The sequence below is a fragment of the Peromyscus maniculatus genome, chromosome 8 (genome assembly GCF_049852395.1).
Source record: "Peromyscus maniculatus bairdii isolate BWxNUB_F1_BW_parent chromosome 8, HU_Pman_BW_mat_3.1, whole genome shotgun sequence".
Lineage (NCBI taxonomy): Eukaryota > Metazoa > Chordata > Mammalia > Rodentia > Cricetidae > Peromyscus > Peromyscus maniculatus.
Genome location: NC_134859.1, coordinates 76,028,030 through 76,055,649, shown reverse-complemented (window position 1 = coordinate 76,055,649; position 27,620 = coordinate 76,028,030). Strand labels below are relative to the sequence as shown.

Here is a 27,620-nt window from a genome sequence, read left to right as displayed (position 1 = left end):
AAGATTAAACGTCAGCCTTTATAAGTGCAGCAGAGAAATAAAAAAGCAGATGACTCAAAACTCAGCATCTCCAAGTGATGCACTTCCCCCTTCTGAGAAAGATATCCCCAAGGTCCCCAGTGCAGACACCCCACCCCATGCCTGTTCTGCAGCCCCCAACTCCATCCCTTGAGGGGGGACTTGGGCTCTGCCTAGACTCACAAACTGGTAGGAAGGCCTTCAGGAGCCCTGTGATTCAAGCTGTTAGTTTTCATGATGTGGGCAGGTTAGTAAAACAGAGCAGAATATATATTTGCCGTTTCCCTTGAAGGCAACTTCTGGCCTGCCCACAAGGGACCGCAAGTTCCTGAGATCAGGAAGATCTCACTTCTGCAGCTTCAGAGCAAATAGAAGATGAGCTTCTCTCTGTTCCAGCGGCCTCTGGATCCCTGCCTGTCAACCTGCTAGAAAAGAAAAAAAAAATTTAGAATCGTGGTAGTGGTGGTGCTGGTGCTGGTGGAAGTGTGGGGGGGGTGATGATGATGATAGTGGTGATAAGAGGAAAAGGAAGGACCTGCCGGCTGTTACTTCCTGAAAATTCCCTCTACGTGCATCATTTTGAAAGATTTATTTTATTTATTTACATATCTGTGTATCTGTGTGTGCATATATGTGTATGGATACAGGTATGCCAGGAAGCCAGAAGAGGGTGTCAGATTTCCCTGGAGCTGGAGTTATATAGGTGGTGGAGAGCTGCCAGACGTGAGGGCTGGGGATTGAATTCAAGCACTCTTCTTTAGTTTTTTGAGACAGGGTTTCACTGGGTAGCCCTGGCTGTCCTGGAATGTACTCTGTAGACCAGGCTGGCCTCGAACTCACAGAGATCCGCCTGCCCCTGCCTCTTGAGTGCTGGGGTTAAAGGCATGTGCCACCACCCCACACAGCAAGCGCTCTTGATTGCTGAGCCATCTCTGACTTTTTGGGGCCTCGGGACAATAAAAGAAGAGGCCAGTCAGGCCAGCTTTTTCCATTCAGCCAGTGACTAGCAGACTCGGGGTCTGCAAGATGTCTGGACTCCAAATTCCAGGCTGAGCCACCGCTTCCCTGTCTCCATGTGTGTGGGAGCTGTCTGGAATGAGACCTTGGTGGAATCCCGTGATTCTGCTTAGAAAGTCATTCACTGAGTACCAGGCCCAGAGACGACATCACCCCAATATACAGATGCAGAAACATGAACTGAGAAGGGAGAAGTAGCTTGCCACAGAGCTGAGACACAGAGCCCACTCTGGCCATAGTCTGAGCCCCTAACCACTCCACAATTCTGTTTCCTTTCAATTTTAGTGTGTGTGTGTGTGTGTGTGTGTGTGTGTGTGTGTGTGTGTGTGTGTGTGTCACAGTGTGGGTGTAGAAATCAGAGCACAAGAATACAACTTGTGGGAATTGGTTCTCTCCTTCCATCATGTGGGTCCCAAGACTCAGACTCCAATCATCAAGCTCAGTGGCAAGTGTCTTTGGTGGCTGAGCCATCTCACCTGCCCCCACAGCTCTGTTTTCTAGAAGAGACCAAAGGAGAGCTTTCTGTGATGGAAGACAAGGCCCTTGGTGCAGGAGGAGAGGGCAGCCTGGAAGTCAGGAGCATGTCCGAATGTAACCATCCTGACAGAAATAAAGATATTCTCAGGAGACACTCGTGGGGCTGAAGAGGCAACTCAGATGTCAGAGCAGTGATGAGCATGCAGGAAGGCCTGTATGGCCCCCAGCACTGCATAAAACCAACTGTGGCCGCACGCTCCCATAATCCAATACTTGGGAGCTGTGGGAGGAAGGATCAGAAGTTCATGCTGGGAGAAGGAAAAGACTGAAGTCTAACGCCTGCAAGAGAAGGAACTGTCTGTTGGAAAGAGATTTCACAAGGTTCTGTCAATGTACCCCCCTTGTGGCAGAGACTGGAGCCTAGACAATGATGATTGACACGACACACTTTGACCAGGGCCACCTAGTGATGCATGCCTCTGGTCCTCTGCTTAACCCTAAATAAACCTCACGTCAGGACCCTGAAAGTGGGCCCAGGGTTCACTGGGCCTCTGTTCCTCTTCCCCGTGTGGCCCCGTGGAATAAATTTGCTCTCTGATTGTCTCCAGTAATCGTGTCTTTGATTGGCCTGTTGAAAACAAGCAGCTGAAACCAGCCTGTGGGAGCGGCCAAACTCTGAACATAACTCTAGTAACATCAAGCACACCGAAAGAGCTGACCCAGAACCCGGCTCGGGGGTCAGAAAAAGCAGAAGAGAAAATCAACCCAAGCCTTACTCTTCCACTCTGGGAGCATCCTCTTGCCCTCTGTGAAGCTGCCTCCCAGGGACGGCTTGGACAGGACCAAGCAAGACGGTGTAATCCTTGCAGGATTGGGAGTTAGCAGAAGATGGCCAGGCCAGCCCTTCTGTGTCTGAGTGAGGAGCTCCATTAATGCCCAGTCAGCTCCTCCATAAAACGGGGTCGAAGTGCATGCCATCAGTGACACCAGGGTAATAAGGCCGTCAGTGACAGAACTTCTGGGAGAGCACGCTACAAACTACCGCGTGACATTCTGAAGGGAGCGTCCCTGTGCCATTCCGGCAGCACAAAATACACAAGAGCAAAGATGGGAAGATTGCTCGTGACCACACATAATAAACCATCCAGTTATGCTCTGTCCTGCTTGCTCTGTAAAAACCTCAGAGAGGGCCAGGCATGGTGGCGCGTGCCTTTAGTTTAAGCACTCGGGAGACAAAGGCTAGAGGACCGACCTCTTTGAGTTCAGGGTTAGCCTAATTAAGACAAGTTTCAAGCTCTCCAAGCTATTAAAAAAAAAAAAAAAAAAAACCTGCAGAGTGATAACTCAGTAACTCGGTGTTAAGAACTGCTCTTCTAGAGAACTCAGGTTCAATTCCTAGCACCTTCATGGTGGGTCACAACTGGCGGTAACTCCAGTCCCAGAGGATCTGATGCCCTCTTCTGGCCTCTGTAGGAAATGCAAGCGTGTGGTACACAGGTCTTTCCTGGATGGCAAGGTACCATCCCCTCCCCACGTGGGATCTCTCCGTAACCAGTAGGCTCCCCTGCTTTCCTTCTTGCCTGGCTGGCTCCCTTGCCACCCCTTAAACAACAAGCATGTGGCACTCTGGCCCCTGAGCACACTGCCCCAGAACGTCTCCCCACCATGAACATAGTTACCCTCTCCAAGAGAAGGAGGTCTGGGACCTACCGAGCGGGCCCGGGGGCCCTTTACACGGGGTGGACCAGGTTCCTGTCGCAGTGAGGCTTGCAGTGGGGATTGAGCCAGTGTTCCAGAAACTGCTCCTCAGCACGGTGCTCCAGGGCCAGCAGGTGATGCACATATTCCTGTAAAGACAAACCCACAGCAATGGAAGGTGCCCAGAACTCCCAGGCTGGCCTTGCGCTCACAGAGAGCAGCCTGCCTCTGCCTTCTGAGTGCTGGGATCAAAGCTGTGTGCCACACACCCGGCGTCTTCCTTCTTCTTAGTCCCAGTCTTTCACACAGCCCAGTGGGAAGCCAGCCAGCGAGGGAGCCAGATGGTACATCCTGCGGGGCCAGCCTCACTCCAAAAGAACCCTGGGCTCTCTATCTATCCATGAGATGGGAATCACTGCGAAGTGTGTGTGAAACGGAACCACATAAATATTTTTATATAACTCTAAAACAGGGGGGCTGTTGACCAGAAAAGTGGCATTTCACCTTGAGAGAGAATGGACAGATTCAGTCATACAGTATTTGTGGCAAGATTAAATCCTTTTGATATGTATCTATATCAAATATGCATATATATCAAAATTCTTATATGTGTTATATATAATAAATATATATAATCAATATATATATAAATATATATATATATTTTTTTTTTTTGGTTTTTCGAGACAGGGTTTCTCTGTGTAGCTTTGCACCTTTCCTGGAGCTCACTTGGTAGCCCAGGCTGGCCTCGAACTCACAGAGATCCGCCTGGCTCTGCCTCCCAAGTGCTAGGATTAAAGGCGTGCGCCACCACCGCCCGGCATATTTTTTAAGACAAGGTTTCTCTGTATAATAGCTCTGGCTGTCCTGATACTCAATTTGTAGACCCAGGTGGCCTTGAACTCACAGAGTTCCACCTGCCTCTACCTCCCAAGTGCTGGGATTAAAGGCGTGCGCCACCACTGCCCAGCTGAAAAATATCTTAAAGCACATAAACCTTCCTACAGCATTGAAAAGCTTTTCACAGAGGGCCTGGTTTGAACTTTAAGCTTTTATGTTTTGAGAATGTCCTCTAGGAACTCTATAGCCAGTACTAAATACAGTCATTAAAAATAAAAAAGGAAGTGGAGCTGGGAAATAGTTCAGTTAAATAAAGAATTTGTCATACAAGATACCTGAGTTCGGATCCCCAGCACCCACATTAAACAAAAATGGGAGTAGTGACGTATGTCTATAATTCCGGCACTCACGAGGCAGAGACAGAAGGATCCCAGGGCTCTCTGGGTAGCCAGTCTCTCAGAAGAAGTGGAGAGCAACTGAGGACCTCTGGCCTCCACCTGCAAGTACACACAGCCATACCTGCATACCTACACAGGAAAACATGCATCCACATACACCATACATGTGCACACACACCCACAGAAAATCCAGACGTGGTGGTTATATAACTGTAATCCCGGCACGTGGCAGGCTGAGGCAGGAAGGCAGCCCATACATTCAAGGCCAGCCCAGGCAACATAACGAATTTCAGGCCAGCCTGGGCTTAGCATGAGACCTTGTCTCCAAAGAAAAGAAGTGTTTGTTATATGGAGAGAGGGAAGGTTACCATTCCCCTTGACAAGGGCCTAACACACACATACAGGTAAAGCATGGCCACCTACTTAGTGGCATCTACTGCTCTTTGGAACTGGAAAAAATTACACTGAGTGAGGTAACTCGGGCTCAGAAAGACAAACACCACATGTTCTATTTCATATGCAGATCCAAATTCTGGCCTCTAGGGGCACGGCCCTCACATGGTGCACATTCATCCATGCAAGTAAAACACTCCTACACGTAAAATAAAAATAAGCCTATAAAATAAATTTTTTAAGTAAGAGGGCTACATAGAGAGACAGTGTCTCAAAAACAAACAAATCCTGGGCTCAAGAGATTCTCTCTTAGCCACCTAAATAGCTAGGACTATGATACATGCGACCCAGGCCAGGTAAGTTTTATTCATTGGTTTATTTTTTTTATGGTAACAGCCACAGTCCACTGAGTATGTGACTTAGTGCCTGGTGCAGAGGAGGGTCTCAGGACAGCTCACTGAAGGGACATATAAATGAATATATGAAAAGGTTGCCTTCTAGCCTACTAAACCCTCCTCGAAAGGTCCCTCGCCATCTCTGTCAACCGTCTTGCTAGAAGCACCAAATGTACATAAAAGCAAAAGTCAGTATCTATTTCACAGCAGCTGAAGTCATCACTGAAGAGAAGCCATCAAAAGAGACACACACTGAGAACAAGGGAGAAGCCAGCACCGGTTTCCATGACACTTCAGTATTTATTTTAAATGTTAGGGAAATGAATATGCCACAAAGGCCTGCAGGCAGTCATTAGTCAAAGACGAAAAGCCAAAGCACAAATCTGCTAAAAACCACAAATTCAACAATTGCATCGGCTGAGTCCGGAATGACCCAGCATTAATGAGCATCTCAAATGTTCCTGGACGGGGAGAGGAGAGGGAGATGGAAAACAGGTTTTCATTTCTTTAGATTTCCTTCTCCAGGGAGGGAAGAAATTAAACAAAAACAAAAACCAGTATTTGTGTTCCGTGTCAAGTGCTCATTGTAATGATTTAAGTGAATCATTTCCTAGTAATTGGAATGGAAACTACACATAGACCCTCACTGGAGGGGTGTGATCATGAAGTGAAATGTCCAGCAGAGCCTGACCTGAACCCAAGAATGACAGCAAAAGCCTATCAAGGCAGGAACTTCTTCCAACATGTCACCATCCTTTCCGATGACATTCGGGCAGGATTACAGATCCATTGACATTTGGGAGAATTATTTTGCTCATTAGTCAAAGCCAGGTGATCACACAGGCGGAGAGGCTGGCTCAGAAGTGACGTGCCCTGGATCCCCAAAAGCTCCGTGCCCCAGGAAAGCCATATGCGCTGAGCTCGAATGAGACCTCAGTAATTCTGAACCGTCTTTGAGACCACGGGAACAAAAGGATAATGCAGTTCCTAGGACATTTGTCGCAGGGCTAACCATGAAAGAGAATTTACAAAGGCCACTTAGCATAAAGCTAGCATGATTTATCGGCACCCACTAAGAACATGCCTGAAAAGAACACAAGCCAAAATGGCCTCACTTCCTAGAAAGGCAAAATCCCAGAGTGCAGGAGTGCTTATGAACATGATCACAAAAGACATCACCGAAGCCTAAAAGCCACCTTTCTTAAAGAGTTTGTATCATTCTCCCTGGCAATTGGCAAACGTATTCTTCCCTAAAATTTGGAAAGATGAAGAGAGGCTTAACGAGTTTACATGAGGCAATAGAAGATATTTCCTTGAAATAAACTCCAGCCTCCATGGCAGAGTTCTATCCCGCTGGGTCCACACACCCCACCCATCCATCCCAGGAAGCACAGAGACATAACTAGTATTTAGTACACGCCCATCATTGGTTTGGTGCTGGAGACCCAGAAGTGAAACAAGCTGTCCATCTCCTAGAGCCATTTCGAACAGTCTAATGGGAGAGGCATAAAAATATCAAAATTGGGGGCTGGAGAGATGGCTCAAAAAGTAAGGACACACACGGTCCTTGCAAAAGGCCCAAGTTCAGTCCCCAGAGCTCATATTGGGCAGCTCACAACTGCCTGTAACTATTACTCTAAGGAATCCAACTCCCTCTTCTGGACTCCACGGGCCCCTGCACACACATGTCTACATACATACCCACACAGAGACAAACACACCAATGCATAATTAAGAGTAAAAAAGAATCTTTTTAAATAAATAAAAATTTAAGTATTAAACATAAAGTTCACCAGAGCACCACCTTCAATCCTCAGTGAGATGGTAGGGCTGAGAGTCAACCCATTTTCTCTCTGGGCCTTTTTCTAGAAACCCACATTCAGACGGTGTGTTTACCCAACGTACAACATTGTTTTGTAAATTTGCAGGACAGTCTCTCTATCTACAGGAGATACCTTCTCAGCCCCCCAGTGGATGTCTGCAAAAGCAACTGGTGAACTGAACTTCCATATATTATGGTTTTTTCCTACACACACAGGCCTATGATGGTGATGTTTAATTTACAAACTAGGCCAAGTAAGAAACCAATGATAATAATTAATTATAAAATAGAATAATCCAATTGTTATCCTACAGAGCTGGAAGGGCAATTCCATCAGTAAAGTGCTTGCCCCCACAGGGTAGGGCCTGCCTCAGGGCAGGCTGGGTGGGTCTGTCTAGGGAGAAAGTTACTGAGCTTATCCATAATAATGGAAAAGAAAGCTGACAGACCAGATAGCTCCATTAGTAAAACACTTGTCTTGCAAGCATGAGATCTTGAGTTCAATCCCCAGAACCCACGTTAAAACACCCAGGCCTAATGGTGTGCACGTATAATCCCAGTGCCAGGGACACAAGACAGGCAGATCTCTGTGCTCACTGGCCAGCCTGTCTATCCTGCTTGAGGAGTTCCAGGCCCATGAGAGACCCTGTCTCAAAATACAAGGTAGATAGCTCCTGAAAAAAATGATACTCAAGGTTAACCTCTGGCCTCCACACGCATAAGTGCACATGTAAAAGCACAACTGTATACACACACACACACACACACACACACACACACACACACCTCAATATAGCTTATTGGACTGCACTTTCCCTTCTTCCTGTGAGGACATGAGATGATATAATGCCTATGGGGTGGGATGGAGTGAGAGGAAGGGCAGAGGCTTATTGAAGGGGAAGCACAACAATTCTGCAATGGACCCAGTGATGGAGACGGTTGTTGCTCTGAAGAGACTCAATGAGCAAGGCAACCCTTATCAACGAAAGCACTTAACTGGGAGCCTGCTTAGAGTTTCAGAGGGTCAGTCCATGATCATCATGGTGGGAAGCAGACAGACAGAGCGCTGGAGCAGCAGCTGAGAGCTTTATGTCCTGATTCACCTCCTCCAACAAGGACACACTTAATCCAAGAGGCCACACCTCCTAATCCTTCCAAGCAGTCCACTCGCTGAGAACTAAGCATGCAAACATATGTGCCTATGTGAGGCATTCCCATCCAAACCACCACAGAGACTAAGTGACAGACAGGTGACTTGTAGAGAGCGTGGCCACACTAGACATCCCCACCCCAGACAAGATGAAGCAAAATAACACAAGCTCTCATCACCCTCCCCAGAATGCTGCACAATTTTAATTGTATGCGTTGTTCCTTGCTAGAATTTCCCATTTAATATCTGTAGACTCAGGGTGACCGCGAACCTCAGAAACTTAAGAAAGCAAATGTGCAAATAAGGAAGGGTGAGGAGCGTAGTGAAAGGGTAGAGAGGAAAGAGAGAAACATTGTGACATTCAGAAAGAAGGGGAGGGTGCCGGGGAGAGCCAAAGGAGAAGGGCCTTGCAGGCAGATGGAGACACTTGCGAGGATGTGCCGAGGCTCCATTTGAAAAGCAATGAGACGTTCTGGGTGATTGAACATTAGTTGCCTTGGAAGGGTTGCAGGGAACCCAGGGATGGCTTGGGGCTAGCATGTCCCCAGGCCAGAGCACACTGACTTTTTTTCTATAAGCAGAAAGGAGAGAAAAGGCTGTCTAGTTAGGGTGACTACTGCTGTGATGGAACACAGTGACCAAAAGCAACTTGGGGAGGAAAGGGTTTATTTCACTCACACTTCCATAGAACAGTTCATCATCGAAAGCAGTGAGGACAAGAACTCAGGCAGGGCAGGAACCTGGAGGCAGGAGCTGATGCAGAGGCCGTGGAGGGGTGCTGCTTACAGGTTTGCGTCTCATGGCTTTGCCCAGTCTGCTTACTTAGAGAACCCAGGACCACCAGCCCAGGGATGGCACCACCCACAACAGGCTGGGCCCTCCCCCACCAATCATTAAGATGACTGTTGTTTGTGTCAAATTGACATAAAACTAGCCAGCACAAAGGTTCTAAGGATTATTTACTGGGCTGTTTTGTATATTTTTTTTTTCAATAATCACCCATAGATAATACGCTCTCTCATTTTATCCTCACAATGAGCCTAATAGGCAGTTACCACTTCCTTGTTTTCTAGCTGTGAAAACTGAGACTCGGGAGTTTAAATGACTTGGCTAAGTTTAAATGACCGGCCTAATGACAGCCGGTCAGTAGGGAATGGAGACACAGACAAGCTAATATGAATTACATGATCTTGTGGAAATCATACATTGGGTCATTCATTTTTTAATGGTTGTTTAAATAGTATGCCCTCTAAATTCATCTCTACTTATAACACATGAGGGTGAGCCTTTGTTTTGGAAATTGGATCTTTATCGACGTTAAAGATGACACCATAGGTCCTATCTGGTGGCTGGTGTCCTTTGGAGAGGGAAATGTGAGAGACTAGGGTAATCGCTCAGTGGCTAGGCACTTTCTTAGCACATATGGAATCACCACGTGATGTACTGTTTCCGGTTCCTGCTACCATCATCTCTCCACGGTCACAGGATGCAACCCGGAACTGGGAGCTAAGATTAAACCCTTTCTCCACAAGCTTCATTTTTCAGGGTATTTCAGCACATCAGCCAGAAACAGAACTAGAACATTCCAGCAATGAAAAGGGGGTAATGTAGACACTATATTGCACAAGGAAAAAAGCCACCTGACAGCCCGGCAAGTTGGAGTAACAGTCATGGGTTAAGAAACAGTAAGGACCACCAGCCACCACTAGGAGGCACTGGAGGGACAGGTAACAGTTCTCCAGCGCTTCCAGGAGGAGCTAACTCCACCAAGGCTTGACCTTGACTCAAACCCCAGCCTCCTGAGTTGTAAGATAATAAAGTATTACTGTTCTAAATACTACAGCCCATTACGGAGCCCTAAGAAATGAAAACACTTAAACCACATAGAGGACAGAGGGCACAGTAAAATTTTGCCCCAAATCTTATCACTCAGGAACATCATCACTTTGGCACCATACACACATGTACATGTACCCATATAAATATGGGTAGGCCGAGTTCGCCTTCAAAACTTCCCCTCCATTTTTAAAGTTGTACATGCAAAATCTTATTTATTTAAAGTTTTGTCAAGAGTATAGGAAACTGGATTACCAGGGTGCCTCAGAGGGGAAAGGTGCTTGCCATATAAGCTTGGTGACCAGAGTGCAATCCCTGGAACCCACAGAAAGGTGGAAGAAGAGAATCAAATCCACAGAGTTGTCCTCTTACCTACTCATAGATGCTACGGTATGTGCACCCACAGACACTCATCATGCTCATATATAAAAAATAATAGATAATTTTTAAAGGAGAATAGGATGCTGGGCATGGTGGTGCACACCTTTAATCCTAGTACTCAGAGGGCAAAGGCAGGTGTGTTTCTGAGTTTGAGACCAGCCTGATCTACTTAGCAAGTTCCAAGCCAGCCAGAGTTACATAGTGAAACCCTATGAGAGAGAGAGAGACAGAGAGACAAAGAGACAGAGAGAAACAGAGAGAGACAGAGATAGAGGTAGAGAAGCAGAGAGAGACAGAGACAAGACAGAAACAGAAAGAAATAAGACCAGATATTCTGTTGTTGTTGTTGTTGTTGTTGTTGTTGTTGTTGTTGTTGGGTTTTTTTGTTTGTTTTTCCAGATAGAGTTTCTCTGTGTCACAGCCCTGGCTATCCTGGAACTCTCTCTAACCTCGAACTCACAGAGATCCATCTGCCTCTGCCTCTTGAGTGCTGGGATTAAAGGTGTGCACCACCACTGCCCTGTTATATAATCTTTTTAAAAAAGACCTAGGAAAGATTTGTTTGGGTTCATAATTTTAGAGAGTTGATTTAGTCCATTGTGGTGGGGAAGACATGGCAGAGATCTCAGTCCAAGGTAGCCAGTGTGTGACTGTCCACATCATGGTGAACCAAGGAACAGAGAGAGCAGGGTAAGAACCGGGGGCCAGGTACAACTTTCAAAGGTGTACTCCTACCGACCCACTTCCACCAGGCAGGCCCCAGTGCAGCTGAGGAACAAATATCAAAACATGAGCCTGTGGGGACATCTCAGCTTCAAACGGCTTTCCATTCTGCCCTCTCTTCCTCTAGGCCCAGCTTCATGCAGTTGTCTCCAAACAAGGTTGGGTTATTTGGTTGGTCTTGGCCTCTGCGAGCTTGCTGAGGCTTCATTAGACCTCCAAGTCCTCTGACAACTCAGCAAAATCCACCTGTCTCCACCAGGCATGTCCCTAAACGGATGCCAAACTTTGGGGAGCTCCCATCCCGTTTCCACGAAGTCCAGACCCTACTCTCCAAAACCGCTGACGATCTGGGGCCAAGTTAATTATAAATGACAGTCACGGCCCGTTTCTCTGCCACAGCAGCTTCTAGAGTCTAGGGGTGACTTCCCCCTCCTGACAGCCATGATCACCCCACTGTGTGCCATCTGCCAGTCATTATTCCTTCCAGAAAACCACTAACACAGATGGCAGTGTGGCTGGAGGTTGCAGAGGCTAAAACAGCATACCGCAAAACCAACTGCACACCCAGTGTCAACTGTTCAGATACGTGTATCAGCCGTTTCCTAGAGCAGGGAATTCCAACGATATGCCTTCCTTGGTCTTCATCCAGGCTCCTTTCTCTGGTTCCTCCTTCTATCTCCCACACACATTAGGCCTCACCCTCTTGCTTCCTGGCTGCCTCCTACAATTAAAGTCCCTCACCCTTCTTACCCAGAGTCATCTGTCTCCCTCTTAGCATCTCTTCTTCTTTTTCCCTCCAGGTCCCAACTTCCTCCATCAATGGTCCTGGTTCCCCCTGCTCCCCCAGGACAGATGCCAGCCTGCTCATCATGAACACGTTGTCAGGTGCAGGAAACACACGGGAGCTGTTTCAAACAGTCAAGCTCCCCATCCCCGCCATGTATGAGCAGAGCTTGCTTCCAACAAGCCAGTAATTCTGCAGATGCCAGGCTCTGAGATGGTTAAGCCAAGATGACAAACACCATAAAGCAGATCTTCATGAGGAGAGACTGCAAGTCTCCGTGCGTGTTTTCATTTCGAATTAACACTTCCCCAAAGCACCACCTGTTACCCTCTTCCATGGCTTCTCTATCCTCTGGACCAGTTTTCTTTCCTCCAGTCACTTAGTGAGAAATAAAACCATCCCACTAGTCAACATCTCAGTTAGTTACGTTGGCAGTAAACACATGGGTCTCCAGGCTTAGTTCCCAGGGGCACATGCCTTCCCGCCCCCCAAAGGCTGTCAACTGTCCAAAGTCCACCTATCCATCTCCCAGGTACCATGAGATGAAGATGGATAACATGCCCAACAATGTCATCACCTATTTCCAATGTACAGCAGGGTCTGAAGGCCAGCGTCTGAGAGACTTTGTACCCTGAACCTCTAAATGGTTCCTGGGGAGCAGGCCTAATTATATCAGTGCCCTGCTTAAAATCCCTAGATGCTTCCACGGTGTACACAGCACAAAACTCAACCATGTTGCAATGATGTCCAGGGGATGTCCTACCTGACCCTGAGACAGCCTTCCAAAGGCATCATTCCAAGTAGCCCAGGGGCTCAAGTCAAGGCCCAAAGAAGAATATGGAGGAATAGTCTGACACATAATATTTTGCAAAGTCTTTTTCAAAACACACACATGTAGGCCAGACATGGTGGCACACACCTTTAATCCCAGCACTCAGGAGGCAGAGATAGGTGGATCTTTGTGAGTTCAAGACCAGCCTGATCTACATAGTAAGTTCCAGGACAGCCAAGGCTATATTGAAATACCCTGACTCAAAAAAGAAAAGGGGCGGGGGGGGGAGGGGAGGAAGAGAAAGAGAGAAGGAAGCATGGCTCTTCAGAAGCCAAGGGCCCTTGGATGATGTCCACCCTCTGTGAAGCTCCTGACCCTGCCTGACCAAAGGTGGGACCTCACTGACATCCCAAGACAGGCTGGCAAGCACAGGGCCACTGTGCTTTGCATTCAGATCGAGCTGTGCGTGTTCTCAGGGATGACGACGGCCCCAAACCAGGAATAGGCACAATGTCAGCAAAGGAAGTTCCTAAGCTGGGAGAGGACCACACAACGCAGAGTTCAGAGCCAAGTGTAGCACAGTGGCAGGAGGCAGGAAGTGGAGCTTCAACGGTCCAAACACCTGCAGACGGAGGAGGCCTACAGAGTCTTCAGTAAGGGCCAAGGCCGTTGCCCCACAGAGCTTAAGACGGCCAGGTGCAAGCGCTGTCAGAGAAAACCTCAAAGGCCCGGATGAGCTGAATGACAGAATGTTTGCTCTGCATACTCAAGGCCCTAGATTCAGCCTCCGTGCCCGGAAGAAAGCCTAGAGCAATGATGTAGAGTAATGTAAGGAAACCTCCCCCATACACAGTTAGAAAGTAAGTAGAGATTCAGGCTAGCTGGAGGGCTGAATGGGTAAAGGTGCTTGCTGCCAACCCCAACAATCTGAGTTCAGTCCCTGGGCCCCACATGATACGAGGAGAGAACCAACTTCCATAAGTGGTCCTCTGGCCTCCGCATACATGTACACACCACTAAATAAGTAACTGGAAAACAAAGAAAGAATGAGAGAAGAAACAAAGTCAACTGGAAGGTTCAACTCTAGTCCGACCTGAGTCAGCGGCACTTACCATCAATTGTTTTTTTCTGTGCTGGGGACCAAATCTAGGGCCTTGTGCATTCCAGGTGAGCACTGTACCACTGAGCTACATTTCCAGACCAATGCAAGTCTTTTAAATATCAAATTATGCACATTGAGAGAGAGAGAGAGAGAGAGAGAGAGAGAGAGAGAGAGAGAGAGAGAGAGAGAGAGGGTAAACATGGTTCCAGGTCCCTGTGGACCTCACTTAAGAATCTGACAGAGGCCGGGAGGTGGTGGCACACACCTTTAATCCCAGCACTCGGGAGGCAGAGGCAGGTGGATCTCTGTGAGTTCGAGGCCAGCCTGGTCTACAAAGCGAGTTCCAGGATGGGCTCCAAAGCTACACAGACAAACCCTGTCTCAGAAAAAAAAAAGAAGAAGAAGAAGAAGAAGAATCTGACAGAGAGGCTGAACTGACGTCCAGTTGAGGGGGTTCAGGAAAGAGACCAACCTGGACCAGAGAGACACCACCAGACAATAATCTCCAGATAGCCGGAGCTTGCTGGTACAATGTGATGAACCTTCCTTCACCTGGGTGAGGCAGAAATACCATGAATGTCAGAACAGCCAAGCTAGGCCACAAAACAGGAGCTGGACAGCCTGCCAGGTTCTCAAAGAATGTACTAAACACCCAAAATAAAGACAGAAAAGGGAACTGTAGAATTACGTTCCTTGTTGTGATAAAATATACAACTTGAGCCAGGCGGTGGTGGTGCATGCCTTTAATATCAATACTTGGGAGGCAGAGGCAGGAGAATCTCTGTGAGTTCAAGACCAGCCTGGTCTACAAGGCAAGTTCCAGGACAGCCAGAGTTGTTACACGGAGAAACCCTGTCTCAAAAAAAAAAAAAAAAAAAAAGCAAAGGAAGGAAGGAAGGAGGAAGAAATGGCCCAGTCCCGACTCATACCTCTTCAGCACAATTCCTGCACCTAAGGGTCAAGGATCATTACATAAGAGGGACCTGGAGGACTGTAAGAGCCAGAGGAACAGAAAGTGTGCTGTGAAATTGTGTCTCCTCAAAATGTCAGAGAGACTGCATCCATGAAGTCTAGTCAACATGGCTGCCTAAACAAGACTTGAATAGGGACAACCAATGGACATGCTAACATGAAGGAAGGAACGCTTGTGAGGCTTCAACCCTAGACAAAGAACTATGGGCCACTGGGCAATTCTGAGAGGGAGAGACACGGTCTTTCCTAGGGAAAAGTCCCCAGTGAGTCATCTAATAAATACCAAGTTGTCAACCCTGAAAACATAGACATGCAGATAACATTACACAGACTGAGCAGGTTGTATTCATGTATTCAGGAGGGTGTGTGTGTGTGTGTGTGTGTGTGTGTGTGTGTGTGTGTGTGTGTAACAATAATTAAAAGGAGGCAATGAATTTGAGAGAAAGGCATTACATATGAGAGGGATCGGTGAGAGGAAAAGGAAGTGGGGAATGATGTAAATATAACTTAAAAAAATGATTATTAAAAAAAAAATGAAAGCTGCCAAGCTGTGGTGGTGCACACCTTTAATCCCAGCACTCAAGAGGCAGAGGCAGGTGGATCTCTGAGTCAAGGCCAGCCTGGTCTACAGAGTGAGTTCCAAGACAGGTTCCAAAGCTATACAGAGAAACCCTGTCTGGGGGGCGGGGGGATGAAAGCTAATGCCCAGCTTTCTTTCCATTTTGAATGCAGTCTAGGACCCAGTCCACAGAACAGCGCTGCCTGCATTTAGGGTAGGTCTTCCCTACCTCGAATAGCTCAGTCTTGGAACCCTCAGACATACCCAGAGGCTTGTCTGGGAACTGATTCTAAGTCCTGTTAAGCTGACAATCAATATTAGCTGTCCCAGGTGCCTCGGTTCAGAAAGACTAGGCAAGTGGAAACCATGACCCACAGAGTGGAGCTGAGGGCCAAGGCCATCATCAGAGGTAGCTGGTACCAAGATTCTACCCAAAGTGGCCGTTGCTGGCTGAGGATGCTGTTAATCTGCCGGGGTCCGAGAGGCAGACACTGGGTTGGCATCAGCTAAAAGGAGCAGCTGCTGAGCAAGCAAAGCAGAGGAGGGAGATGCTGAGCAGTCCCCTCAGGATGCAGGGACACACACACCACACCCCAGAGACCCTACGATTTCTGTTTTAAGTACCCTGTCCACAGGAGATGAGTAGAGCCAGCATCTCCAGGAGTGAAGACCACTCATGTCTTACTCCTGTGTCTGTAATCAAACCCCCATCTCACAGCCCACCCAGAGACCAGCACTCAGTTCATTTCAGAATGAATAGTGCATTCAGAAGATAGCATGTGCTATGCAATTGCCAGGGCCAAGCACTCACCCGAATGGGCTCATCCGGGAATCCAGGTTTGCTGGGTCTGTCCTGTCGCCGGGACCTCAGGAGCTGTTTGGCTTGCTTTTCTGTCAGAATCGGGGAGCTTTCTGTAAAGAATCAGGAAAAGACTTGAGAGGTTCCCAGGCCCGGGAGTCCACACTTCATCTCAGCACTCCAGAGAGGATTTGCAAATTCAATCTTGGTTAAAACACAAAGAGGAATCTGTCCCAAAGGATGTGGCATTTCTGAGGACGTGGGGATTTTAAATTGTTTCTACTATGGTTAACTCAGAGCAAATACTTCAGAATTTAAATCTACTTACTTCTTGCAATGGCCCATTCATTTATAGTGGACATTTATGTAATGTATAGAGGTTATTGTTTGTTTGTTTTTATTTGTTTTAAGACAAGGTCTCTTCACTGGCTGGCCTTGAACTCCACGTCTAGTTGGGATGACCTTGAATTTCTGATCCTCACGAGTGCTGGAATTAGAGTTGTTTGCCTCCATGCCCTGTTAACACGGTCCTGGGACTAACTACTGTAACACTGAGCTACAACTCCAGCCCTGAATATGGTTTTCAAAAAAATGTATTCTTTCCCATTCTATTATCTGTGGCAATTAAGACTATGTTAAATCCGGTCTTCACATATTCCACTCAGAAGATATGGTCACAAAATTGTTCGTGGCAGGGAAGGTAATCACATGCAAACATTAAAAGAGAAGAAAGAGTATCAGAATATCAATATACACGATATATGATCATGTCAGTGCAAAAACAGGCCGTGTCCGTAGAGAGAGAACCTACCTGAGGAGAAGACCAGCAGAGTGAGGACAAGGACCAACACAAACAGCTTCTCCATGGTGCCAGGCCCTGAGCCCCTGACTGAACTCTCCGGACCCGTCCTACCTACTTGAAAGAGGCCCTGTCAGTCCTAGTGACCTGTAGACTCTCACTAACGCGGCTTGCCACGTGATGCTAAGCATATCTGACTCTGAGTTTGTAATAATGACTGTTAAAATATCCCCCCCGCAAATTCCTGTGACTTTTCATCCTGAGACAGGAAATGATCCCTCAGTAATGTGACCTCCTGAATGTGGTTTTGAGAATATCCATTTCGTGTAAACAGGTCTATCGAGCACATTCCGTAACGTTTCTGAGTATTTCTCTAAAGCTTTGGCTTATAGTCTGTTTCACTGGGTAGCACACGTCTCTCTCTCTCTCTCTCTTTTTTTTTTTTGACATCTGGTTATTTTGTGTGTTTGGATGTGTGTGTACATGGCTCCGTGCAAGTCTGGAAGTCAGGGGCCAACTTGTGGGAGTCAGTTCTCTCCTTCCACTGTGTAGGTCCTGGGGATTGAACTCCAGGTTATCAAAGGTGGTCAGGCTTGGCCTCAAGGCCTTTACCCACATAACCATCTCACTAGCCGGAATTGCCTCCTATATTGGCATATTTGATTTATGGATTTTGGAAAAATATGTTTCTCTCTCTTTCTCTTTCTCTCTCTCTCTCTCTCTCTCTCTCTCTCTCTCTCTCTCTTCTCTCTCTCTCTCTCTCTCTCTCTCTCTCACACACACACACACACACACACACACACACACACACACACCCTGATAAATTCAGAGGCAGGTAAGCAAGGACCATGATGAAGGGAATAAAAAGATTCTCCCCCTGGCTTTGGAGCCAGAAAGACCAACCTTTAAATCTTAACTTCATATCTCTCTCTCTCTCTCTCTCTCTCTCTCTCTCTCTCTCTCTCTCTCTCTCTCTCTCTGCTCTGCTCCTTTAGGTGGGTCGGTAAGTCATTTAACTCCTTTCTTCTCTTCTTGGAGAAGGACCCCACAAAACCCACCTTTGGGTGTGATGAAGCAGTGAGGAGAAGCGTGAACTCACGGTAGCTGTGACCCCTCACTATCAGCCATCTCTTTCTCAAAACCGAGGAAGGTGAGATCCAGAGATGGAAAACCCCAAGTTCACACACACACACACACACACACACACACACACACACACACACACACACACACTGAGGAGAATTGAAACCCGTCTCCACACTTCCACAGTGTGTTCTCACTATGCTCCATGCCATGGCTTAGATGCCGACTACTTATCCAAAAAGGCCCCCGTGTTAAAGGCTTGACCCCCAAAATGCCGGTACTTGTGGGGGAACAACCTTTAAGATGTGGAGCCTAGTGCAGATATAGTGATGTATATGACTTTAGTCCCAGCACTCTGGAAGTACAGGCAGGCAGATCTCTGTGAGTTTGAAGCTGCCCTGATCTGCATAGAGAGTCTTAAGACAGCCAGGGCTGTGCAGACATACTCTGTCTCAAAAAAAAAGTCAGGCAGTAGTGGCCCATGCCTTTAATCCCAGCATGCTGAGAGCAGAGGCAGGCAGATCTCTGTGAGTTCAAGACCAGCCTGGTCTACAGAGTGAGTTCCAGGACAGCCAGGGCAACACAGAGAACACAGAGAAAACTTGTCTCAAAGAACAACAGCAAAAAAAAAAAAAGAAAACTGTGGCGCCCACCTAGGAAGTCCTACGGTCACTGGGAGCACGCCCTGATGGGACTGTGGGACCTGGCTCCGTCCCTCTTTCTCTTTTGCTCCTGAATCACGTGATCTACTCGGTTCCATTCTGTGCTCCTGCCATGCTATGCTGCCTCACCACAGGCCCAAAAAGGGGCAGTCAGCCAAGTGCTAGAACCCCCTAAACCTTCCTAATGTTCTAAACCTTCCTAATGCTGAGACCTCTTAATACAGTCCTCCATGTTGTGTGACCCCCAACCACAAAATTATTTCATTGCTGCTTCATCACTGTAATTTTGCTACTGTTATGAATCACAATGTAAATATCCGATATGTAGGATATCTGATGTGTGACCCCTGGGAAAGAGTCATTATGCCCCAACTGCCCTAAACTGTGAGTCAAAAAGAGGAAAAAACAAAAAACCTATTTGCAGGGCTGGAGCAATGTCTCAGTAGTTAAGAGCACTAGCTGTTCTTCAGAAGGACCCAGATTCAGTTCCTGGTACCCACACTCAGAACTCCAGTCAAGCACACACATGGTACACATGCATGCACTCAAGCAAAACATTCATATATAAAATAAAATAAACCTAAAACAATTGTAAGGAAAAACAGTCATGAATTGGAAAGAGGAACAAGGCAAGAGGGCACACAGGAGGGTTTGTTGGGGGAAATATAATTACATTATACTCTCAAAAAATTTGTAAATAATTGTTTAAAGAAACTTTTTATCTTTAAAATTTGATTCTCTCAGGTATTCCATCACGGGGACATAAACCTGACTAACACACCCATAACACACTTCTTCCTGCACAGGGCTTGGGGAAGTCTCAGGAAGATCATAAGCAGCCTTAACCAGACTTAAGGTTATTTTCGTAAAGATAAGTGAATCTGCAGGGTGGGGTGGCTCCCTGCCAGGATGCCAGCTCAAGGTCCTCTCCACCACACAGGAAGTTCCGTGCAAGCCTGAATCTCACAGACCCTGTCTCAACTGAAGAGAAGGAGAATCCAACACGCTGCTGAAGTTCTCTGAAATTCATCAATAAATATTATATGAAGAAATCATTAGATACATAACAAATTATAGCTAAAACCAATGTGGCTTTTCTTTGCATAAAACTCTCCATTCAGAATAATGACCAGCTGTCCTGTGGTCACTTTGCCAGCTCCAAAGAAAACAGAACCTGACCCACAGTTGTCTGAGTTTATGCTAATGCTAGGTAACTGATATTAAACCGAAATGTCCTCAAAAAGAAAAGAAAGAAGAAAAATAAACAAAATTATAAAACTAAAATATCCTGGCCACTGGGTTGGTATTTTGAGCAGACAGCAAACAGGAAAAGAAATCATGTGCTGTCAGTAAAAGTTACCTCACACGTCTCCTCTCTCTCTCTCTCTCTCTCTCTCTCTCTCTCTCTCTCTCTCTCTCTCTCTCTCTCTTCTCTTTGAAACAAGGTCTCATTATATAGTCCTGGCTGTTCTGGAACTCACTCTGCAGACCAGGCTGGCCTGGAATTCACAGAGATCCACCTGTCTCTGCCTCTTGAGTGCTGGGATTAAAGGCGTGAGATACCACATCCAGTTGTCCATTTCTGAAAAACACAGGGTTTGGTTTTAGGAGCTCTGCTGCGGCTAGCAACCTTCTGTTTTTATAGTTCTCAAGAACCTGGGAGATGGCTCAGTGGTTAAGAGCCCTGCATCAGGCTTTTTCTTTGGGGCCACCAACCAGCTCCCAAATCAGGACATGGAAACATTAGTTATAAATGCTTGGCCTTAGCTTATGCTCGTTTCTGGCTTTTTTTTTTTTTCTTTGACTCAATTCAACCTGTTTCTCTTCATCTTCGTCTTGCCTCAGGGCTTTTTACCTTTCTTTCTATATGTCCTCCTTTCTTGCTTCCTCCAGTGTCTGACTGGCCGGAGGCTGCCTGGCTTCTGGACCCAGGCATGTCCCCCTTTTTTTCCTCATTCTTTTCTTCTCTCTCATCCTCTTCTCTTCTACTTATTCTCTCTGCCCAACAACCCCGCCTATCCCTCTCCTGCCCAGCTATTGGCCACTCAGCTTTTTATTAGACCGATCAGGTGCCTTAGGCAGGCAAGGTGCAACAATGCAACACATCTTTACATAATCAAACCCACATCCTTTCATGTTAGGCAAATGCAGCATGAACAAATGTAACACATCTTTACATTGCTAACAAAGGCAGCAGGAACAAATGTAGCACATCTTTGTCCAGTTAAAATAGTATTCCACAGCAAGCCCTGGCTCCTCTCCTAGAGAACCCGGGTTTGACTCACTGCACCTACATGGTGGCTCACAACCACACCTGTAACTCCAGCTCTAGAGGAGAGGCTAGTTTTTATGGGCACTGCATGGACATGATACACAGATATACACACAAGCAATACACCCACACACATAAAATAAAAATAAATAAAAAACAAGTTTCAAAAAAAGAACTAAGGAATTTTAGAGTATTATTTCAGGAATATGTATATTTGTCACATTAAGTATTTTGAGGTTGTTTTTGGTTTTTCTTTTGGGGAGGTGGGGAAGGACGGTTAGGCTGGTAAAAATGGATACTAAGCCTGATAACCTAAATTCAATCCCCAGGACACACAGGATGAAATAAACTGAAATACTGACCTTCACACAAGTATCAGGGAATTCTTGTGCCAAACATATATGTATCTACAGAAGCACACAAGTAAATAAATAAAATATACAGGGATCTTGTTTTTTGTTTTTTGCACATACTCATTTTTTCATTTTTTTTCTTTGACTTAATTTAACCTGTTTCTCTTCATCTATGTTTTGCCTCAGGGCTTTTTACCTTTCTTTCTGCTCTTTGTGGTTGGATAGAACACTGTTGTTTTGTTATATCAAGTAAACTTCTTCCATCAATTAGAAAAAAAAAATCTATACCTAGCTAGAAATTTCTCAGCATACATTCACTCTGAAAGCATTTCTCTAATCTAGTGATTTCTGTCCAATAAAAAACATAATGTGGGCCAGGCAGTGGTGGCGTGTGCCTTTAATTCCAGCATTTGGGAGGCAAAGGCAAGGGGGGAATCTCTGAGTTCAAGGCCAGCCTGCTCTAAAGAGGGAGTTCCAAGACAGCCAGGACTACACAGAGAAACCCTGTATTGAGGAGAAAAAATGCAGAAAACATAATATGAACCAGCATAGGCACACAGCTGTAATCCCAGCACTCAGGAGACTAGGGAAAGAGAATCATGATTTCCAAGTGGACCTTAGATACTCTGTAAGGCCCTCATTCAAACAAACAAAACAAAACAAATAGATACAATAGAAAGAAACTTTTTTGGCTGAGGATGTAGCTCAGGTGTCAGATCCTTGCCTAGCGCAGGCACGAAGCCCTGGGTTTGAGCCCCAGCAGCTCATTCATAACTGAGTATGGTGACATAAGTCTGAAATCACAGCACCTAGAAGGGGGAGGCAGGAGGGTCAGAAGCTCAAGGCCATCCTCGGCTAATAGTCACACGCCTTTACCTCCAGGACTCTTGTGGCAGAGGCAAGCAGATCTCTTTAAGTTTGAGTTCCGGGGATATTATAGAGAGACCCTGTCTCAAAAAAACACACAAAAACAAAACAAAAAAAGAAACGTAAAATATAAACCTGGGCTATTTCGTACTGTCTAGTGTTGCTGAATCAGGCCTCCAGACTCTGACATGTAAGTTTACACTTTCACGTTTCAAGTGCTCCACAGCTGCATATGGCTGGCTAATGGCTACTGAATTAGACATCAGGGGTCTACAGTCGTCCATCTTTCTTGCTGTTCTCCCATTTACAGCCACAGCTGGTCTCCCATCATCCCTGCTGCCCACGTCAATCCTTCCCCCATGCAGCAGCACTGATAAAACCTCGCCTAGGTAAGGGGACACACCACTTGGGAAGGCAGAGGCAGATGGATCTCTGTGAGCTCCAGGCCAACCTGGTCTACAGAGTGAAACCTTGTCTAAAAACATTTTTTTAAGTTTGAAAAAATGGAATTAAAAACTCCACTACCTTCCCAAACAAAATGGGGAGGGGGTCCTTAACCGTGTGCTGCGTGGCCCTGAGCTATATGCATTTAGCTCTTTCCAATCCGGTTCCCACGAGCCCTCCAATCCTCCCCAATCACTCATTTCTACTAAACAAGTTCTTGCCTACCTCAGGACCTCTGCATGTGACACCTCCTTCTCGTCTTTCAGGTGTCAGCTTGAAACTTCTCCCATCTGGTAAGTTCCTCCCTGCCCTTCTTAGCCTTCTCAGTAAAACTCCCCTTCCTCCCACACCCATTTCTGTCCCATAATTTATTAATATCATATTTAGTTATTTGCCTTTTAAAGGCCGTCTCCTCCACTGGGCTGTAAACTCAGTTAGTGTGTATTCTCTCATGGACTGGAGAGGTGACACAGGAGAGTCAGAGCCTGTATCACACCCTGGGATGCTCAGGTGGAAAGGACCCCACAGGTGTGGAGCTAGAGGAGCTGAAGCTTGGAAGAAAGAGCCTGTTCAGTTTTGCCTCTCAGAAGAGGATGCAATTCTCAATACGTCCACAAGGTAGCAGAATAGAGAGCAGGACCCCACAACTAAGACCACAGGGAAGATGAAGCCACTAAACTTTCCTATTCTGGAGGCGGCCAGGCTCCCAGGGAATCACCGGTCCTAGGAAGAGGTGGTGCTCCGGTGCCCAAGACTATTTCTCTACTACTTAGATCGTCTTTATTTTTTTATGTTCTTCATTCCTAGGGCTCAAACCCAAGGCCTTGAGCGTGATAGGGGAGTGCTCTACCTCTGAGCCCTACCTCAGGTCTTCATCAGACTCCCAGCGCCAGGAGAGCTCAGTTACCTGTTTGACAAGAACACAAGAGCTTGGAGAGGCACACCTGGAACCCCAACACTCCAAGGCTGAGCCAGGAGGACTGTGAATTACAGACCAGCTGAAAGCGAGACCCTGCCTCTAACTACATAGACAGACAGACAGAGAGACAGACAGACAGATAGATGATAGCTGCAGCCCTCCACCCATAATCTCATGGTATTCACATAACTAATGTTTTCATTTGTGGTTCCCATTTTCTTTTGAGTGATTCTAAAAGAACACAGATAGTTAAGGATCTTCGATAAAGACAACACTATAGAGTTCTCTGCCTCCTCTCACTACATGATGTTTTAATAGCAAAAGAGATTTAAAATTCCAGGAACTAAAAAAAAAATTCAGAGACACAGGAAATCTATTTACATGTTTGTTTCTGTTTGTTTGTTTGTTTTAGTACAGAAAGACAGTGAATCTATCCCAACCAAGAGAACTAACATGTGTCCACATACATAGGCCCAGAGTCAGCCTCGTAAATTCTTTGTTTATTTTTGTTTTCTTTGTGTAGCCCTGGCTGTCCTGGAACTCCCTCTGAAGACCAAGCTGGCCTCAAAACCACAGAGATGGCCTGCCTTTGCTCCCTGGGTGCTGGGATTAAAGGCATGCGCCGCTGCTGCTGCTGCTGCTGCTGCTGCTGCTGCCGCCGCCGCCGCCGCCGCCGCCGCCGCCGCCGCCACCACCACCACCACCACCACCACCCAGCTAAAAATATGCTGCGTACCAAGACAAGAGTGTCCGTGCATGCTGTGTTTGTAATCCTAGCACTTGGGAGGAGGAAGCAGGAAGACCAAGAGGTCGAGGCCATCCTGGGCTACATAGGAAGTTCAAAGCCATCATGGACAACATGAGACCCTGTCTTTGAAATCAGAAGGGGGGAAAAATGAGTCTGTGAAACAGTTTCAGAGGACCAAAGATGCCGAGGCTAGTCACGAACACCAGGATACAGACTGATACTCTACACTGTTTATTAGGAGAGACGGTCACGAACACCAGGATACAGACTGATACTCTACACTGTTTATTAGGAGAGACGGCGGCGGCCCCTTTTTAACGTCAGATTGCTTGCCCCACTCACACATCCACCTTGGCTTCCCTTCCCGTCCCTCTGGGTCTGGCACAAGCTCACCCTTCCCTTCCTGTTTGGAGCTGCAAAACAATGGTGAGATGTTTCGGCCTTGGACAGCGGCCTTCCGGCCTGCTGAGTGCTTCCACAAATGGACTTCAGTTTCTCTTCTGGGTCCAGGGATGTTGGCCTCCATCTCTGTCTGCCCAGCAGGTGAGCACCGCCAAGGCCAGCAACGGTTCTGGTGGCCAGAGCCAGCCGCCTGTCCAACCTAAACAGGAAGGAGAGGCACACGGGCAGAGGGGCAGGAATGCAGGACGCTGACAGGAAAGGACAGCGGCGTGGGGGTGCATGGTGTGGACGACAGTCTCTGCTGTAGCATGCAGGAACGGAGCAGGGCCTGGGACTGCAAGACACAGCACTCACTCTGAGGGAAACACTGCTCTTATCTCAGGCTGACCAAACTTCCCAGACCAGGGGCCCCCAGCAGCGCGTCTCCAGTCTCTGAGGAGTTCTGATGCAGAAGACAGAAAAAAGAAAAAGAAAAGAGGAAGGTAAAAAGAAGAACCTGGGTCAGGCACGCTGACACACCTGTAATCTCAACGGTCAAGAAGCTGGAGCGGTAGGATTGAGAGTTAGAGGCCAGCCTGAGCTTCACAGCAATAAACTGGGTCTAAATTGACTAATGAATCCAACAAACCCCCAGGGACAATCAACAACTGTAAAAACAGAGACCATGGACAAGTAATACTAGAATCTTCTGAGAGGTAAGAGGACATTTTTGCTCAAAAGCAGCAGGAACAGGATGCTGGGGAAAAAAGAAAAATTTGGCAAACAAGTCAACAAAGAGACAAAACTCTAAGCATGGTGTGACAGTACACGCCATAGTCCCAGCGGCTTCAGCAGCTGAGGCAGGGGGGTTGCTTGAGACCAACCTGAGCAACACAGTGAGGGACCCTATCTCAAAAAACGGGAGAGAGAAGGAAAAAAGAAATAAAGGAACATTCTAAAATTGAAGACGAGGACTGGTAAAATGGCTCAGCAGGAAAGAGGCTTCGACTTGATTTCAGTCTCTGTGCCTGCGCTGGAAGAGGAGAGCCAAGTCCTGAGACATCCTAGGGCCTGCAGGCAGTCACTGCAGCATGTACACACACACACACACACACACACACACACACACACACACACACACATAAACTAAAGTTTTTTTTTTTTAACACAAGAGCAGAAATTGCAAACTTAATAAAAAAGATTTAAGGGAAAAACTGAAGAAATATTTTTAAAATAAATTAAGAGTGACAGGGAGGCTTAAGAAAACAAGAAAAATATGTTTTAAAGAGGAGGCATTTACCAAAATGAGTTGAAAACCGTGTCCACATGAAAAGCTGCCCAGATGTTCATAGAGGCTTTATTCATCATGGCCAAAACCTGGCGACCATCAAGATGTCCTTCCAGAGGCAAAGGGACAAATGATCCGGAGAGAAAACAAAACAAAACAAAGGGAAAAAGGGAAATTTTAATAATAATTGAAAGAAAGCAGCTGAAGCCAGGATACCTCGTATGCTGGGTACCACGATCCACCTGGACACCCAGAGCTGTGGAGGCCCCTGCTCCCCACCACCTCACCCTATTACCTGGGTCACGTGAACATACTCATCACCCCACAGCATCCTATCCACCTTCTTTTGTGAGGCAGCCAACTAGCCGGATAGCCATAAGAATTTTCTTGTTTCCAACTCCCCAGAGCTGGGATTGCAAGTACAGTCCACTACACTCAGTTTTTCTTTTCTTTTTTCTTTTTTACATTAAAAACATCTTTACCCATTATTTTATGTAATGTGCATGGCTGTTTTGCCTGCATACATGTCTGTGCACCATGTGCATGCAGTGCCCAAAGAGGCCAAAAGAGGGCATCAGATTCCTCCGGAACCAGAGTTCCAGACTTGTGAGTGGCCCTGTGGGTGCCAGGAATTGAACCCTGGTCCTCTGGAAGGGTCTTCAGTTTTTAACAGCTGAGCTATCTCTCCAGCCCCAACACACTCAGTTTTTTATGTGCATTCTGGGATCAAATGCAGGTCCTCACTCTTGCACAGAGGCCCTTTACCGGATGAGTTACCTCTCCAGCCCCTGGAGCATGTAGTTTTAAACTCTGATATATGAAAGATTTCAGAATTTAAACAACAAGTTTTTAAAATAAATTAATCAAAGAATAACCTGGGGATCTTATAAGGAAGGGAGGTACCTATCTCCACCACAATTTGATTAAGGGGAACTGGGCAGGAACTAGGCAACCCGAATTTTTAGATGATATTTGGTGGCCTTCAAAAATCAAAATCTAACTGGGTTAAGAGCATCATGGCTTTGGTACAAGACAAACTTGGGGTCAGTTGACTGGGGCTGTGTAAAACGAACTTCCCTCACATATAAACTAAGAATGGGGAATGCGGCAGTGTCTACATGGGTCACCACAGCTAGCTATGGTAATAATAACTGGGGTGATAATCACCAGGGCGCAGCTCAGTGGTAGTACATGGGCTTAGCTTGCAGGAGGCTCTGGCTTCAATTTCACAGGAACAGAATAAGGTTCCTCAGAGGTGGGAGTTTCTGTGAAACTTCCACTATTCAGGCAAAATTATCCGATAATACTAACTTATCACAAGGACCACTTTTGTTTGCCTGAGACAGGGTTCAAATTGACCTTCCTATCACTATGAAGCCTAGGCCGGCCTCAAACTTGAAGGAAACCTCCTGCCTCAGGCTCCCCAGCGAGGGAACAGGTGTGCACCACCACACTCAGGATACTGGTCTCGAAAACTTTTTCATAAGCATTGATCCCTTCGCAATCTTTACATGCATGTGAGAACCTGAGGAAATCCTGTGAGACAGTGTTGGTTTTTAGCGGCGCTCTCACCCTGCGAGGAAAAGTCACGACACATGACAGAATCCACCAACAAGAGGTTTATTAAGATGAGGAGAGAAGGACAGATGTGATCAGGCCTGCTGAAAG

The 27,620-nt window shown here is 46.7% G+C and overlaps 1 protein-coding gene and 1 pseudogene across 4 annotated transcripts; one reads left to right on the top strand and one right to left on the bottom strand.

Annotated features, from left to right (window-relative positions):
* Positions 1 to 27,620, bottom strand: C8H17orf67 (chromosome 8 C17orf67 homolog). 4 transcript variants are annotated; one of them, XM_076543119.1, is made up of 6 exons: positions 25,965 to 27,620; positions 25,040 to 25,127; positions 24,677 to 24,884; positions 16,149 to 16,249; positions 3,223 to 3,359; positions 1 to 443 (listed from the first exon to the last, which is right to left on the bottom strand). In XM_076543119.1, the coding sequence occupies exons 3-5, from the start codon at positions 24,807 to 24,809 to the stop codon at positions 3,243 to 3,245; spliced, it is 351 nt and encodes a 116-aa protein (XP_076399234.1). In that variant the 5' UTR covers positions 24,810 to 24,884; positions 25,040 to 25,127; positions 25,965 to 27,620; the 3' UTR covers positions 1 to 443; positions 3,223 to 3,242. The 4 variants fall into 4 exon arrangements, with proteins under 4 accessions (XP_076399234.1, XP_042138531.1, XP_076399235.1 ...); XM_042282597.2 differs by having other exon boundaries at positions 24,677 to 25,127; XM_076543120.1 differs by lacking the exon at positions 25,040 to 25,127.
* On the top strand, positions 4,790 to 4,893 carry LOC121831933 (U6atac minor spliceosomal RNA; annotated as a pseudogene).

Excerpts from the sequence above, each read along its gene's own strand:
- C8H17orf67 (XM_042282597.2), bottom strand. The coding sequence starts at position 24,809 with ATGGAGGCCAACATCCCTGGACCCAGAAGAGAAACTGAAGTCCATTTG. Across the intron at positions 16,250-24,676 it reads CTCCAAACAGGAAGGGAAGG|AAAGCTCCCCGATTCTGACA; the intron begins GTGAGCTTGTGC and ends GATTCTTTACAG. Across the intron at positions 3,360-16,148 it reads TCCCGGATGAGCCCATTCGG|GAATATGTGCATCACCTGCT; the intron begins GTGAGTGCTTGG and ends TTGTCTTTACAG.